At 43.8% G+C, this 18,125-nt stretch overlaps 1 protein-coding gene across 1 annotated transcript in view; it reads left to right on the top strand.

Moving 5' to 3' along the window:
- Positions 1–18,125, top strand: part of LOC119186595 (cell adhesion molecule Dscam1) — a 350,150-nt gene that overhangs the window by 207,826 nt on the left and 124,199 nt on the right. The window contains exons 13-16 of the mRNA XM_075885810.1: positions 5,650–5,798; positions 9,213–9,344; positions 10,609–10,776; positions 15,753–15,823. Of these exons, the coding sequence (XP_075741925.1) occupies positions 5,650–5,798; positions 9,213–9,344; positions 10,609–10,776; positions 15,753–15,823 (520 nt within the window). The remainder of the gene's footprint in view (positions 1–5,649; positions 5,799–9,212; positions 9,345–10,608; positions 10,777–15,752; positions 15,824–18,125) is intronic.

Raw genomic sequence — 18,125 nt, 5'->3', positions numbered from 1 at the left:
AACCGCAGGCAATGCGCAGGGCCAGTGCGACCAGTTCGCTCGAAGAGCGCACTGGTATATGGCCCGCAGTTGTACACCGAACACTGCTTCTGGCGGCAGCAGGGGCTGAGACGTGCGCCGAGGGAGCCCTCCAATATTTCGCCGCATGCCGTATCCAGGCAGACCTCGACGCTTGCACGGCGCGCCGCGGGGCGTCTTGGAGTTTAACGATGTGAACGTAAACCCCCGGTGGCCTTCACTCACCATCCTCCGCAGAGGCGCGCGTGGTGCGCTCGGCTGCGTTGAACAGGCCGCAGCGCATAAGGGAGAAATCAAGAGCGAATGCGGCCGGGCTTTTTCCCTCACGCAAGGCTCCTCTTCTTGTTCTTCTTCTACTTCCCCTTCCTTCCCGACGAATCTCCCCATTCACCTCTTCCTTTTTCTTGTCCAGACGAAACTCTCGCACAAAGACCGCGTGCTGCTCAGTTGTGTATAGTACTCCGTAGCTTGTTAGCGACGGCGAGTATTGATTTTCGTTCTTGAATCTCTCGCCTTGCTTCTTCGACCGTACGTGGTGCTTTCGTTGTTGCATCGAGAGAAGAGATAAATAAATAAATAAATATCGGGCCCGTTGGCACGAAAGTTTTGACGATAACGTGAAAGAGTTCCCTGAATGAAAGAAAAAATAGAAATTGTTAGCTCGATGTTGGTAATGGATAAAGTGGTCAATAACTCTGACGAGCACCAACCTCGCTAAGGAAGAAAGTGGAATGCTCTGGAAACAAGCTTGCTAAAAAGGCAGCCTGATAACGTTTTTTTTTCATTATTTTCTTTCGGCGCCGCGGCTGATCGAGTGGTTACAGAACGTCGTCACTGTTGCTATAGCTACCACAGCCTGTTGCGCAGTCAGCCTCGTAGTCAGTGAAAATTATACATTATTTTACGGTGAACAATACAAAGTGCGTTAGGGTAGGAGCCACACCGTTATCGCCATGTTTCTCTGAATGACTGGAAACGTGGCGACGATAATTCGCCTATAGTGACAGCCTTAGTAACAGAAGAAATTTTATGTATTTTACGCGCATCTGGAACACCTGGGTTTGTCGAGATCATTATTTTTTAGGTAACATTAATAAACACTTCTGTTTCTTTTTTTTCATTTCGGGGGCGAATTGTGTTTTTTAATATATTAAAAGATACATTAAAAATAAACTCTAGGTGTACCTATCAGTCGCCGTGGAACATTGGAGTATCACCCCTCACGCACACATCGAAAACATGTGCGCAGCAGGAGCTGCATTTCTTTTTATTTTACTTCAGGGACATAAAGAAAATTTACCTAGAGTATCAGCAAGGTATACTTGAACACGGTGTTAATTAACAAGCCTTAATTAGAGCCATTTTTATAACACAGCCTTGTCTTAGTCCTAATTAGCAAGGGCTTAACTCAAGCGATCCTAGTAGTTAGGATGGCCTTAATATGTAAGGTCTTTTCTTTTTATGCGTTTTTCTGCTGCTTTGTTCCCCTCTCTTGTTTTTTCTTTCTCTCTCTGTCTTGGAAATGTGCATGCATGGAATAGACGCCTAAATTTCGCATCCTCAGTGTCATTTTTGGTGAATTTGCTGAGTACAAGCCTTAATATGCACCAAATTACAAGAAGATACAAAATATGTACTGTAGCTATCCTCATTTCTCGATTGCACATCGTGAAGAGCAAACTGCTTGTAATTAGCCACTAAGTATCATGAAGAAAGGGACCAAGAGAGCACGCTTCAGCCGAGTTATCACATTGCAAGCACTGAACCCAGAGTTGCAGTTTTCTGGTCACCCCGAATGGTGGAACAGGAAAGTTTAACAGCTCCTCTGTTAAAGGTAAACATCATTTTATATATAACTTTTTGAAACTCCAAAGACTTTTTAAGTTAGAAACGCATGAAGGTAAACCCCTATTCATATCATTAAGGGGCCTATAGTGTAACAAAGTCATCCGTCATGTAATGGAAACCTAACTTACAGAATCTAGTCATATCTATGTTTGTTGGGTAAAAGAGTGAGCATGCACGTCTATCCGAAGTCTTAACCCAAACACGCATCAAAACCTGAAATAAAGAAAACTACCGCAGAAATTCAGCAGAAGAAAGTAAAAGAAAAAGCTGCACCTCGGTCGCAGGATATGCTCCGTTCAGGAGATGATACCAGAGCTTGCGGCAGCTAACAACGGTGCAGTCATGCTTCACGCACAACATAGAGCGGGCAAGAGTTTGCGAGTGGGAAGGCGGAGATCGGGGAAGAGGTGGGCCTTAGTCGAAGCGGTGAGGCTTTGTGAGGTCGCCTTCGATGGCTGTCGGAAGAAGGAGCACTCGATAACACCACGTCGTCGGCAAATGTTTTTCCCATGGATGTCGCGCTCGAGCCACTCAAAAGCTGCCGACATAATAACACTGCAGCACACGTACACAAAGCTAAAAGTAAGATCTCTCGCGAACACCAACGTCACTATTGAAACTACGTCAGAGACGAGAGATAGGAAAAGGAAGTGGTGGGAATGCGAGAAGATGAACAGAAACTGCAGAAAGCCGCGTGTAGTACGTTATTCTTTTCAAGCGCAATAGGCCGGCGCTATGAGGAGGCCTCCCTTGAGTACCGACATCAGCGGCTTTGAAGCGACGAGGCTTGCAGGGCAGGCGCGTGTGGAGAGTGCTCAGAGGGGAGAAAAAGGCCAGGCAGCGCAGTGGTGTGCACCGAGCGCCGGGTATCGACCCATTAAGCGGAAAACCGGCCGGCTAATTAAACGTCCGGAGAAAAAAAAAAAGCGATGGCTTCTTTTACGCGGGAAGCACACGCACAGACGCACGTGCTCTGCCTACGAACTCAGTGCGGTGTGCTAGGCTTCGCCGTGCTCTTCCATCAGGGCGAGTCAATACCGGCTCGACTTTTTATCTACCAGTGAGTCCGTGCGTTTGTGCCTGTACGAGTATGTGTGCTTATATGCATTAACAGAAGGAAGCTCCCCTCCGCGTGCTTCATGCACATTAGCGTGTTTTAAGAGGCCTCGCTTTGCGGCTAGGCGTGCGCATCGCTTACCGCACTGCGTAACGGGATACCGCAGCTTTGAGCGGGAAAGTGTTGGTGCGGACGGCGGCTTTGAAGAATCACTTTTCGTTTGCTGTGAAGAAGTTGGAGGGATCGAAATCAATTTCGCCTGCTCCGTGTACGTCAACATCGTTATGATTTCTTCACTCACGACACAAGAAGACTTTTGCAGTTGATAGGCCCACCTCCAACACCCCTAACTTTGCAATCGACTCAGATTCAGGACGAAAAGTTATGTGTTGCTCATCCGACGTAATCACGCGAAGCTGAGCTGGTTGCAACAATTTTACCCCGTAGCTATTGCCGAGCATTCCTGATCGATTACAAGTTGCATTGTAGAACGAATGCGAGGCCCTCAGTTTTTCGATGATGGTTATCAGCCAATCCTGCTCTGCACACCACCTGCTTCGCCAGCGCCACAGCTTCATCTCTGCCCTGCTCCTCTCTGCGTAGCTCTATCCTATCCCCGTTACTATCACTCATTAACCAGACAACCAACTCCGCTTCCCTCTCTCCCACACACCTTTCTCCCCGCTTTACTTTTTCGTTAGAATTCTCTTTCGCTGAAGAGATTGCTGGTGACAAACCACCTACGATGTATTTGAACCTTAAACAGCTCTGCCGTTAAAGAAAATTACTGTAGTGTCAGTATTCGTATGAACATACGAGTAAGTATCGGTCCGCCACCCAAGGATCGCACCAATACCTACTCATATTCAAACCTTTTCAAATTACAGCTCCCTTTGAGAAGTGATTCTATGGGGGCTACACGTGCCACTGGCCCCTGTTTTGTATCCAGTCACCCTCTCTTTCAAAGATCTCGAAAACTCGTAGCCGCAACCCCCTCTCCGCAGTTTTGCACTGCCCATCGCGCGCAACGCACCACCGTAATTAGGGCGCGCTCTCCTCGTGCCCGAGATCCCGGAGCCTCGCTCCGAGAGCTCTGAAGATAATCGTTGCACCGGTCGGTCAGCACCTCCGCCAGCGGGGCAGCTTCAGAATGGCCACCCGCATCCTTCCAAACTCGACATCCAACCACGTCCGCCGCGCCTCGCGACGCGAGAAGCGAGTGCGGTGATGCTGCCTATCTCCGCAACGAGACCGAGTGGCGTCCGGGAGAGGTGGCGGCGGAGGCGAGCGCCGACCGTTAATTACGGAGGCTGAGGGTGTCCACCGCCAGCTCGCCTGGTGCTTACGGGCTATGCTCGGCCGCGTAATAGCGAACGGCTGATTAAGGAGTGTCATTGCAACCATTCTCGTGGCATCCCGTTACAGAGGGACGATTAGGAGTTATTAGCTTTCGCGTACGTCCCCCAAGCGTGGCGCTTGCACTCGCGAATAGAATTAGTATAACCAATTTTTCTCGCCAGTGCAGGAGTCACAAATGTGGTACAGTGTGCTGCTATAATAATGGATGTCAACAACGTACTTTCTTTTTGGAGGCTTATAGTTGCAGCACAAAACATAATTGCTTCCTGATGGGATTTCGCGAAACGGTCTCATCTCTTGAAATCTTGATATCAAGCCCCGAAGCGGTGGTCTAGTGACTAAGGTACTCGGCTGCTGACCCGCAGGTCGCGGGATCGAATCCCGGCAGCGGCGGCTGCATTTCCGATGGAGGCGGAAATGTTGTATGCCCGTGTGCTAAGATTTGGGTGCACGTTAAAGAAGCCCAGGTGGTCGAAATTTCCGGAGTCCTACACTACGGCGTCTCTCATAATCATATGTTGGTTTTGGGACGTTAAACCCCACATATCAATCAATCTTGATATCAAGTTACAATCACTTCAGTCACTTTCACTAAGGAAAGCACTTGCTATTTTTCTAAAAGCGTAGTCGTTAAGCTTAGCTTATGTCCAGTCAAGCAATGCCTCGTGTATGATTCAACGCTGTTTACTTTTGATCTAGTGTAGCTCAAGGGCATTAAAAGTTTCATTTATGGAGAAAACAAATTATGAGCGAAGAAAGCTCGAACTTGATTTACTTGTGAACACCACTGCTAAGCATCGTATAGGTCCTTCACGTAACTGCAACCACATAAAAGTCATTAATTAAGCAAACTGTTGCCATACCTCTACAACGCACTTTACTGTTTAGAAGACTCTGAGCCCATATTCACAAAATTGTCCTACGGTAAACACTTTCGAACGTTAACCTTCCATTCAATCACAATGCACAAATACTAGGTTAGTGAAGCTGGCTTACCACCGGGAAAATGCATAAAAAAAGAGAAGTTTCGTGAAATCGGCGCTTGAAGAATAACGAATAGCTGGACTAGTTGGTTGCCATTGCTAATTTTGGTAAAGCAGCGCTAGACAACGAATACTCAACGAACTCACACATCTGATTTCTTTTTCATTCTTATGACCTCATAGTCTAGGGCTGCCTTAAGATAACAATGAATATAAATGTTGCCCTTTATTATTCTGTGAAATGGACGCGTAGAGTCGGATTGGTATCAATGCTTATGGGATTGACTGTGCAGCAGCATACTATGTGACCTCGTAAGAGAACTTTACTTTGTGTTTGTCGTTATGTCTTTAAAAGAAAACATCGAATTTCACTTGGTCTCACAGTTTCACGCAAGATGACACTCCGACGCCGGATGGTCTGACATCGTCGCTACTCTTCGCTGCAACCGAAAGAAGTGATTCTGGTCTGTACACCTGCCTCACGGCAAATAAGTTTGGAAAAGACGAAACTAACATCAAGTTACTCGTGCAAGGTGAGCATTTTTGTTTTCTTCTGGCTAGCAGAATCTTGGTCGTATGGGGGAAGCGTGGTACGAGGGTTGTGTCCGGTATATATATATATATATATATATATATATATATATATATATATATATATATATATATATATATATATATATATATATATATATATATATATATATATATATATGTGAAAGGAGAGACACACCTCCTCACCAAGCCAATGATTGGTAGGGATGGAAACTCATCCCACTGCGTTGTATCAAGGTTTGGGAGACCCGAGGTGACGCTGTGAGCGAGACGACTCACAGGCCACCTATTCTTGGCCCTGGTTAATCGAAGAGAGTTCTCACGAACATTTCCAATTCCACATTGGTTCCCTCTTACCACCTTCTCATGTATTTTTGTTTAATCAACGCGCTTACATTACTCACTACATCTTGATATTAATGTGTTCACAACTGGAGATGTTTTTAACTTGTTCCCATGCCTCCCCCTGACCCCTCTTAAAGCACAACTTCTTCGTTTCTGGTGCTTTTTCCGGTACACGACAATACAATCGAGACCGAGTTCAGGCGATATCGGTCGTCTCGAGTCTGTGGCGACGCTTGGCGTCAACTGCTTCAAATAAACTTCTTCAGAACACGCCCGAGAGTAATGGATCAAAGGAGCCACACCATTTCGATATTTCAGTCTGCCACTGCAAGATGCCTTGCTTTTACCACGGGACTCAAGGACAAACACATCCAACCAGCCAGCACAAGACAGTAATGTTGCAAAGCGAATCGCAGCGTCTCAAATGCAGCTGTTTAAAGAATAAAACAACGTAACATGTTTCTTGAACATCGATCTTTCTCGGTTTCGTCCGCCCCTGTTACCACTTGTCCCGTATGCCCACGCTATCTCAAGCTACCTGGTATAAAAAGAGTGATAAGAAAAGGAGAACGAAAAAAAAATGTACAGCGTGCATGACGGCAGATAAGAAAATGAAGGACCGAAAATAATAGAACGCGTAGAAATAGAAAGGGGGGTGCGCTCGTTTCGGGTGCGCTCGCAACGGCTCCCCCTGCGCAGGCTGCTATTTTCCGAGAAATTATTTCATGGCCCATTGCTCGCCTTCTCTTTATGCCTGGACCATCGCTCAGTGTGAGCACTGCGTGTGTTTGCTGCTCACTTGCTCGCTAGAAATGCAACGCCACCCTCAGCCTTCACAGAGGGGATTTGGATGGCATCCCTCAAATTTATGTCTCTAGCGTTGCTCCTGTTTGCCCTTTTCGGTCTCCTCGTCTTTCTTTTTTTGTTTCTTTTCTTTTTTCAAACTGTGCTCACGTATTGCGATTATTTGGTCTCAGAGGTTTTTTTTTATTGCACGTTTTGAATATGTTTTGAATGAAGAAAGAGATGTTTGAGATCGTTCTTCATAACTGTCTTGAGATTACTTTAAAAAGAGCCTTGGAAGATTCATCGCAAAGTGGTAAATAGCAGGGACTCCAAAAATGAAATATGGCAAAACTCAGTAAAGAGATTGAAGGGTGGATATTTGAGGCGACCCTTACGAACAAGCACAATAAGGTCAAAAGTAAACAGGCACTGTGAACATTGCGCCCAAGGCTACATCATTTCCTCGTCTTTCTTTTCAGTCTCTTTTCTTTCTCATCATCATCATCTCAATGTCTTTCTTTGTGTTGCTCTCGTTGCCTGCCAGTTGCAACTTTTGTTAGTTTTGCTTCGTACGCTGCTTTCGAGACGGAGTTGTTTTCAGTCCATTAGCTAATCTTTCCCGTGAATTCAATATGAATTTTTTTCCCTCTACCAGAGTTGACACAGCTGTCATTTGTAGCTTTGCTCGATTCTGGCATTCGAAGAAGGAATGGGAGCACGTGCCATACACTTCAGCAAACAAGCAACAAACACTTTTTTTTGTTTACAGTTTGCTCCAAAACTTTCGACTAAAAATGACGACCAACATTAGCCTCTTTGGCATTCGCATTATCTTCGCCAATATCAACCATCATTATCGTTTAGTTTGGCCTATGTTGTTTCCATTGAATAACGAAGACCTTGTTTAATCGAATTCTATTAGCCTATTTCTTTCGCAACGGCATTAAATATGTCTCAAAGCATCATAATTCTATTCCATCAGCAAAGCTGCGGTCATCGTCTAGGCTTCGCCTATGTTACAGAATTATTAGGTTCTAAAGCGCATTTATAAGCCTCGGGAGTTTACCACAACTGTATGAAGCCTAAATAGGATAATATATAGTTATATGTTCATTTTACAGTACATGTGAACATGATTGTCACGGTGCAGAGACGACATGATTGATTTGCGATGGATTTTATCACTATATTTCACTAGATCAACGGTACAGCAAAGTTAAGAGAATGCTGACAAAGCAAGAGAGTTGCAGATAATTTTTTTTACGCAAAAGCGTTAAAGAGGTTCTTTCGCGGAAATTCGGGCATCGTTGTCAGCGTCATTCGTTTTGAGCTCAAAATTATCATCTTGTCCGTAATCGTAAAATCGAGAAAGATGCAAATAAAATAAACAATGAAGGAATTTAAGGTCTGAGAAAGGATCAAAATTTGCGGGGCTAGCAGCTGTTCCACCACACAGGCATGCGTCTGCTAGGGAACGCAGTGAAAATACATTCATTTACTTGAAAATACATTGAAATTAACTAAACTTTCGTGCTCTACGGGTGGCAAACACCGCTAAGGGGCCATATATTTCCGCTTCTCTTCCTTACATTTAGTATGGAGTGCTTAGATGGTGCTTGATCAAGTGCCGGTTCACGCTGTTGATAATTTTTATCACATTAGTAGCAGACCTGCTGAAAAACTGTCAAGCTAAGTTGAGTTTTTTTTCTTTTTGTGAGTAGTACAGGCTGAGGTTGTAGTCTGTCTCAAAACTTTCATCTCCGAGCTGATAATTGTGTTACAGTATCCATCAACCCTCCCAATTCGGCCCGCACTAAAAGGCACACACAAAAAAAGTTAACTTCTCATGGCATAAGAAAATCCGGAAGTAAAATGTTGAGCCTGCCTGTACTAAAGTGAACCTCCCGTGCAGCCACTGCTTGTGTGTGACTTCACTCTGCCGCACCTCCGAAGCATGGCAGGTAAGGTGACCTTCATCATATAATAAGCACTGAGTTTCCTGACGTAACTCGTTCTGGCATTCGCAAGTTCTTTCTGGCCAATGCAATGGATCGCGTCATGTCTTACGGACCATTTGTAAACAGAGTGCACGATTCTGACTCTCTGACATCATGGGCACGACGATGGCCGCGACATTCCTATAGTGTCAGTCCATTGAAAAAAAAGAGCGCTTAACCTTTCCAAGAACACGAGGCACAGTTCCACGTTGCAAGACTTTTTTCGTTAAGCTCGGGTACATGAGTGATATTCTCGTTTCTTTGCAGAGACACCAGATGCACCCGATGACATCAGAGTCGTAGAAGCGACCAGTCGACGAATATCGCTTCGCTGGAACACGCCTTTCAACGGGAACAGTGACATTCTTGGCTATTTCTTGCAGTGGAAAGAAGTTTCTGGTGAGTTTCTGCTTCGTCGCCAAATGTCTATCTTTTCGTGTGCACGCAGAAGTATACATGAAAAAAACGATATATATATATATATATATACATTTCTTGGCATTACTGTCTGTTAGATCTCATTAATATTGTGTCAAAACGCGGAAAAACGAGCCCCTAGGTATACACTTCTTTCCCTTATTATATATATATATATATATATATATATATATATATATATAAACTGAGTATGAGTAGCCTAGGAAAGAGGGGCTATTAAGTAAATATAATGGAAGAGCACTACTCACCGCTGCGAAGCGCATGAAAGAACCATTTGAACGGAGTCATGAACTGTAAAAAAAACCACAAGTGTTGCACAAATCTTCGCAGTATTTCAAACTTGCGGATGTCTTAGCACAGGGGTCACTAACTGGTGGCCCGTGAGGCAGAAACATGCAGCCCCGACCACAACTTTAGGAACCACCCTCTCCCCCACCACCTCAATCCTAAGTAAGCGGTGAATACCCGCACGACTTTCTGCTGCGGCAGATGAAGAACCTAGTGTATGTTTTAGCCATCTGGCTTATAACTTTCAGCCTGAAAGGTCGCATTAAATGTCGCTTCTTTTTTCTTGTACACTACGTTCAAAATGGGCCTTTTGCGGGTCTGACCAGCGCCTCCATTGGAGATAATCGAAAACGAAGTTGAGGGTCCTTATCCTGTGATATTGCTCACCAAGCACTGGCTAGCTATCTCGGGGGCCTGCATCTGCTCCTTTCTTTGGAGGAAACATTTGCATGTTTTTGACATTAGCTGTCGCTTGTTCGGCAGCTGACGTAGTCGTTAATCCACTAAAATTCATTAGGCGTGCTTTGTCGATGCCGGCACGCATGCGCAATATACATACCCAGAAAAGGCCCATGGCAGCTTTGTGACATGCGTGCAGTAAATAAAGGTGGTGTTCATACCAGTTCTGTACATCACTCTTGTCAGTTCAATAATACTTTTTCCCTTTGCCTGTAAAGGCCCCTCTCCCGGAACCCCCTCAAACGCCGTGTGACCTCTGCCGTCCCGGCTTCATGCAACTCGGTCCTTCGGCCCAAAAGGTTTCCGACACCAGCGTTGGCAAATATGGTTCTACGCCTATCTCGGCAAATTACTAAATGGTCCAAAAAAAGAAATATATATAGTGTGTCACTCCAGTTTGGCTCAACCACCTCTGTCTACCATCAGCATGAAACAGCGAAGACATCCCCGACTTATGTGTTATTGCGTTTACTCTCAGGCACATGGCAGAAGGATTCGCGACATGTGGAGGTACCCGGTTCCAACACCTCAGCTGTGTTGGACGACCTGGAGCCTATCACTGCTTACCATCTGCGCGTGCTCTCAGTCAACAAGTTTGGGAGGAGCGAACCAAGCCCCATGATTTCTGTTACCACGGACGAAGAAGGTAGGTCCTATCTTCCCTGAGTATCTAAATTGTTGGAACAAATAATCAAGATATTATGTTGTTTTTTGTGCATTACGCTTGTGCAAGTGAATTATTAGTTAGCGTGGATGTCGTATACCAACGAAGGCTAATGGTAAATGTGCCCCTCAAATTCACATTTTAGGAATGTTTTCGTCCGGTTCACACAAAAGGCAATTGGTTCGCTAAAGAAACACGCGTGAATAGGCGCTGGTGTCATTTTTATATTAAATGATGGGTTGGTAATCATTTATTATATATATATATTTCGTAAGAAAACAGGGACCACTAGATTGTCACGGGTTTGAGTAGTGGACTAAGGCAGCAGACTGTAAGTAAACGGTGTAACTTTTTATTTCGGCTGAACTTGTGTCCAGTCAACGAAAAGTGAAACTACAGCGATACACACTGGCACCGATAACGGCGGACAGAGCATTGGCCAACGATAAAGTGACAAGCGGCGAAGTGCGTCGGCATTTATACATGTGCTGTCGAATATTCCAGACTTATCACTGGTCGTCGCGCAAGCTCTAGAATAACCTCGAGTGTTTTCATGTAACCATGGAATGGGTTCACTAGAAGAGCGTATTGCCTCACGAATTCAAGGCCGCAACATTTTCAAGAATCTGTCCAGTACGAGTAGAGTTAAATTTTGACGCACGCTGCAAACGCATTTTTAGGGGCGAAGCTCTTTATAGCGGCACCCGTTCGTCCCCCGTAGTATGTAACAAGTATAACATTTTGACCTCCAAGGTGGTGCCGGTGAGAGACTTCTTCTGTGCGTTGTTGAACAATAAAAAATAGTGCTCAATGTACATGTCAATGGCTGCTAATGGGGAATGAGAGACAGGAGCATTCGGCTTTTAGTTAACGCTAAGGCTGCGATCACCATTAGCAGCCATTGTCATGTACATTGAGCACTATCTGACGAGAAAGGGTTGCTACGTTATAGTCGCTGGGTGTAACCTCCTTAGCTTTAGAAAGGTTTAGCGAGCGTTCGGACGCAGTGCCATGAATACAGTGAACTAGTATATACCATGAACTCGAGGTGGTTAAAGGTGGGAAGTGGACCCGAAGCGCAAGCCGTAAGAAAGTGTGCGTGTGCCACCTCTCGTTTAGTCCTTGGAATGTCCGCTGGATAGCGGTGCTTCTATATGGGGAATATATGATGAAAAGATGCGAGATGGTGGTACTTGGAGTGTTGAATATATAGACGAACGGACACATAGACAGATGCATGGATGGACGCATGAACGGACGCAGGGGCGGCTGCATGGTCGAACGCAGGGACGGACGCATGAACAGACGCACGCACGGACGGGCTGATGGACGCATGGACGGTCACACTGACGGACGCATGGACGGACGGAAGCAAGAACGAATGGACGGATGAATTCTTCGCCCCACTCTCCATCATTCACTCCGTGGATATGCTGCCATTTTTTTTCTTCTCTCGTCCCCACGAAAGCACTGGAAGCTAAGCACAAAAAGAAGGCAGGGGCAAAGAAAATACGTCACGCGCGCCTCGTGACGTTGAACACTTTTTTCTCCGTTTTTTTTTTAAATACGTGGCTTTTCCGTGTGGTCGCGCATGCACACATGGACAAGTCCCGGCCTCTCCCGGTGATCCCTGAAACGACCGAGCGAGCCATGCTCAAATCAGCCAATGGCTGACAGATGGCATTCTACGAGTGATTCTTGAGCGTTTTTCGTCATATGTCGAGAGAAGAGAAAGTAATCTTGAGCTGATTTTGATAATTTATTGCGTATTCCAGTCCACGTCCTGCGCTCTAATATTTGGCTCGCATGTTCTTGAGAGCCTCGACTACTGATCACAGTATTTTCTAACTATACTCGAAAAGTGTTGCAGGGCCCCTTTAACAGAGCGATCTTTAATAATCACGAGTCTTCTCGAACAATGAGGCGCAGTTTGTGCGAACCATTTCTGGCAGGCTTTGTGGGCGAAAACTGATTGATACAAGCGCGAAAATAAGGAACGCGCCTGGCAATAATATACAGATGTGGGCTCCGATATCACGCGTCATATACAAATTCACTGATATTTTGTGTTATTAACTCAAAACTGAGATATCTGACTATAATTTCAGCCTCTGCGAGTCAAAGGTTGGGTTAACGAGCAGACAAGTACCAAGTGCATGAAAACAAGGCATTTTACCGTTTCTGTGCAGTTGATAAAAACACAATGCTAGGTTGCATAAGAATGCTTTAACAGCTGCCGCAAAGTCGTGACGGCTCCTTTTATGGCGCCTATGTACTGTCCATATTGCTCACTACCATTTACCGAAATATTGATGCGTATCACTGTATGCTTGAATACTAGGAAAAAAAGAGCACTTCCACCATATCTAATTTAAATTTCCAATCTATTCTGCAACAATATGTGGCGAATCGCATTAGGGATGTGAAGTGTGTTAGGAGGAGGGGTGAGTGGTGAATGACGAACGCAGTTTGTCGGCGTGTGTATTGTCACTTCGAGTTCACCACGGCGCTTCATTCTAAGCACGTGTTATAATTAGCGAACACCACTAATTACATCAGCATGCTTAGCGTTAGATTTCACGCAGGGCTGCGATCTGTCAACACGGCCGCAATGATGAGTTACGGACGCGCCATCTAGCTATATAGCTTTCGTGATGCAGTGGCGGCTCTTCAGGTAGTTGAATTAAATACATGCAAGGAAATACAGTGAGGCTTGAGTGGAGGGTAATGATGGTCAGAGTACTTTAGGCTCCATTGTTTCTCTGGTGCCTAATTTAACCACCACATTCTTCCTGATACCAAAGACCAGTGTTTGACGTTGGTTTGGAGTTGGAAAAAAGGGACACCAAAAGGAGCATTGGCTTGGTTAGAATTGATAAGCTCCACTCTGAGAAATCTACTGCCATATGTTTCACTATTATAAGTTCAACAATAGCGGAGAAAATCAAGGTTGAAATTTCAATTTTAAATTTTGAGTCAAAATCTTGATAGCGACGTAGAAAACATGAAAATGTTTTTGTAGTTTTTTCATGGCATTGGCTCGATGAAATTCTGTGAAACCTCGCATACTAAGTCTATGGCACCAACGAATTGCAACGCACTGCATTTTTATTGATTAAAAGCTATAAAGCCCTATAGACACCTTCGAAATTTCTTACGTAACGGTATTTGGTCAGCACCAAATACCGTGACGCCAATGTCACGTCGCCACCCGCATTATTGTTTTCGCGCGTTTTTCCTCTACAGAGTAGTACTTTTGGTGTTGTGGAATTGTACTTAAATACGGAAAAAATCATTTTGCTCTGTAGTGTCCCTTTTAGAGGGCACTGTTCAACGAAGGGGGAAGGGGGGAAGGGTAAAAAGAAGAGAAAAGCAATGTAGGAAAGAGCAAAAAGGAGAAACTACTTTCTCACTGTAAGTATGATACTACCGATTGCCAGTCGTTGGTACCGCAGTTATACATAAAATATAATTCCAAGCCAGCTCATTGCGTACTGGAGGTGGACCCTGTACCTCTTGTCTACTGCTGCGGCTGGTCCCTTCACCTTAATTTTATATACTCTTACATAATTAATCAACAACCCCTTTTCCTTTCCTTCAAAAAGTCTCCAGACAATGCACATATCGACCAGAAAAAGCTGAAGCAAAATCATTCATTTAGTTATTACTTGTCTATTAGTACGCTTCATAAATTATAGCAGCTGTGAAAATGAAGAATGTATGGTTGCTTCAAGTCACTGAAGCATCTCACCCGGACCTCAATGACTTTAAAGGCGTATAAGCCAGTCTACACGTTTACTCATTGCTAAGTAATAACTATGTTGTAATATAAGGCAACCAAAGGCTCTTCTTGCCATGATGTAAAGAGTTTTGCTAGACCTAAATGGCTTTAAGATAATAATAATATAAAACTGTACTGCTAGCTCTGCCGAACCAGAGTGGCGGAGTTTGAGGCGTAACTGCAGCAAGGGAAAGAGCGCCTACACTCTATCTTTTTTTTATTGATTGCCACAATTTCCTTCCCAAAATACACGAACGCACAAAACTTTTCAAAATACTGCTGGACTGCAAATTATGTAGTTTAGTGTCTAATTATTTATATATATTTACCTTCGCTTTCATAGTTGAAAAAGTACCCATAATATACGGCTATGTGGAGGTTCAGCAATCAGCTTTTAATTGATATGTGGGATTTAACGTCCATATAAATAAAACCACCATATGATTATGAAAGACGCTATAGTGGAGGAATAAAAAAATTTGAAACACCTGGGTTTCTTTAAGGTGCACCAACATCTGAGCACACGTGTCTACAGTAATTTCGCCTCTATCGAAAACGCAGGTGTCCCAGCCGGCATTTGATCTCGCGGCATGATGGTCAGCAGTTGAGGTCCTTAGCCACTAGACCTTCGCCGCCGGGCAGCATTGAGCTTTTGTAAGGTCAATTTACCACAAGGATTGAACAGTGTAAATCCAAAGACTTTGATATATTCATTGGCAAGTACTTAACTTTTCACAAGTTCCTGTGACAAGGCACTAGATGTACCTTCATTCCATTCAAAATAATTTATTCGAGTTATACAGTTGTCTTGTTGCAGCCATTTGATGAGCCGTAGTATTATGTTTCGTACTATTATCGAATGTGTAAGAACTAACCGTTATACAATTGTCTTGTTGCAGCCATTTGATGAGCCGTTGTATCATGTTTTGTACTATTATCGAATGTGTAAGAACTAACTATTATACAGTTGTCTTGTTGCAGCCATTTGATGAGCCGTTGTATCATGTTTCGTACTATTATCGAATGTGTAAGAACTAACTACGTCATAGACGTAACAGCATGTATGCTTTGTAAAGCGTTGCGGACAGCCTCAAACTAACGACGTGTTGCCATGTTAAAAATCACATTCCTTGTATTGTCTGATCATTGGTGCATACAAAGAGCAATATTCTTGCAGTGCCTTCAAAACCTCCTGAAGATTTGGTTGTCGTGCCACTAAGTTCACAAGTTCTGAAGGCTTCGTGGAAGGTGAGTATGAAGAAGGAAACAGGACTACATTCGGTAATTAGCGTCTAACGCTATACGTAGCGAAAATAGACGCCCTTTGTCCCAACATGAAAGAAGGTATCGGCTGATTCTAGCAAATTATATATAAATAAATGCCTGTGTCACACTGCGCCCCAAAAAATACAGATGAACCAAGGCAACCCATGAGGAGGATACCAAATTTTGTGATTCTGCAAGGAATTCAGGCTTTCTTTTTCGTGCGTTGTTTTCGATAAACTGCACAATTTACCGAATGAGCTTTGAAATCAATTAATGATTGATATGTGGGGTTGAACGTCCCAAAACCACTATATGATTATGAGAGACGCCGTAGTGGAGGGCTCCGGAAATTTAGACCACTTGGGGTTCTTTAACGTGCACCCAAATCTGAGCACACGGGCCTACAACATTTCCGCCTCCATCGGAAATGCAGCCGCCGCAGCCGGGATTCCAACCCGCGCCCTGCGGGTCAGCAGCCGAGTACCTTAGCCACTAGACCACCGCGGCGGGGCTTGAAATCAATTAAAAAGGCGAAACGGAAATTGAGAATCCATGTGATTGTAGTTAAGGTCTTTGGTGTTACACCTACCTCCCGACAAAATTTAGACGACCCAATTGAAGTTGCTGACTATTGCCTGCAGTAGTTCACGCTGTTTCTTGTGTTGTCCTTAACTGCCCAATTGGATGGTTTAAATAATTATTTTTGAAGCAAGAAAGCTGGGCGAAAAATTCTGACGCGGCAGTTGTAGACGAGTACGCAAAACCTACGGTGACAGTGTTTCGAACTTTCTGTGAAATGTTCATAATTGTTTTTCTACTTACTACATATATTCACGTGAAATACAAAAACAAACCTTGAGACGTGCTTGCTTACGCGCTCATGCGCGCCGTGAATGCAGTGTTATGTAATGTTCCGCGAACAAACGATACGCTTAATTCGGGGCGGTTTATGATAGAAATAAGCAGACACGGCTGTTATATTTTCTGTTGCCGCAAGAAAAACATACGTTTTCGCACAGCCTTCTCGAGGCAGTACTTGTGGTAAAATGTTAAGAAGCACTTCAATACAGCGCATAATCGGAAATGTCATGTAATATATATATATATATATATATATATATATATATATATATATATATATATATATATATATATATATAAATATATATTGCTGGCATCTGCGGTAAGCAGGACAATATACCTGATAAATAAAAAGTAAGGAACAGTCTAACTCGATGTTTAGCATGCTGATGTACAACTTTCTAATTGAATATATTTCACCGGCTTCATTGTTTCAAATTTTCGTTATTATGCATGCTTAGATAGATAATTAGGAAGATCACAAAACCAGTGTGACGAGATTCTGGCAATGATGAGCAGCTACCATTGGGTCATGTTGTGATAGTGCGTCAAAGTATGAAAAGTGATAGACATTAGCTGTCGAATGAAAGTTTCTGTTTTCTTAGTTTTTGTCAGCGCGAATAACTCCTGATTCGGCGACTTCGAGATTCGGCAACTTCGCTGACTTCGAGGGTATCTATCTATCTATCTATCTATCTATCTATCTATCTATCTATCTATCTATCTATCTATCTATCTATCTATCTATCTATCTATCTATCTATCTATCTATCTATCTATCTATCTATCTATCTATCTATCTATCTATCTATCTATCTATCTATCTATCTATCTATCTATCTATCTATCTATCTAATCTATCTATCTATCTATCTATCTATCTATCTTGCTGCCTACACTTGGGTGCTTTAATGATCACCCCGTAACTTGGCGTAAACCAAGACTTGTATATGAGGGTAAGATGGCTGTACGGATGCAACTGGCTGATTATGACATAATGAATGTTACAATTCCCGTCATAAACGTCGTAAAACAGCACCCGCCAGACAGTAACACACACCCACGAGTGGGTATGTGCTACTGTATGTATATATGTGGGTATGTAAATATGTGCCGTAGTTGAATGACACTTGATATATACTCAGGAACGGTGAGAACACACATGGGTAATTTAACGCTTGGTCATTAAGAAAAGGTGTCCATCGGCTGCGTTAACAGAATGAATGCCAAGAAAAAATTTCAGGGGGCCAGTAGAAGTTGCACACCAGCATTCTGCGTGGCAATCAAGTATTCTACTACAAAACCACACCACGTCTCTAAAGTGCTTTTTGAATAGACCCTAATGGTCATGTAACGTCGATCGCGGTTGCAGTACTGGTTATCCAATTTTATAATCGTTACATATGTACTACTATGATACAGC

This window comes from Rhipicephalus microplus, chromosome 2 (genome assembly GCF_043290135.1).
Source record: "Rhipicephalus microplus isolate Deutch F79 chromosome 2, USDA_Rmic, whole genome shotgun sequence".
In the NCBI taxonomy this organism is placed as follows: domain Eukaryota; kingdom Metazoa; phylum Arthropoda; class Arachnida; order Ixodida; family Ixodidae; genus Rhipicephalus; species Rhipicephalus microplus.
The sequence above is the reverse complement of the archived record's forward strand: the minus strand, read 5'-3'. Positions and strand labels throughout refer to the sequence as shown.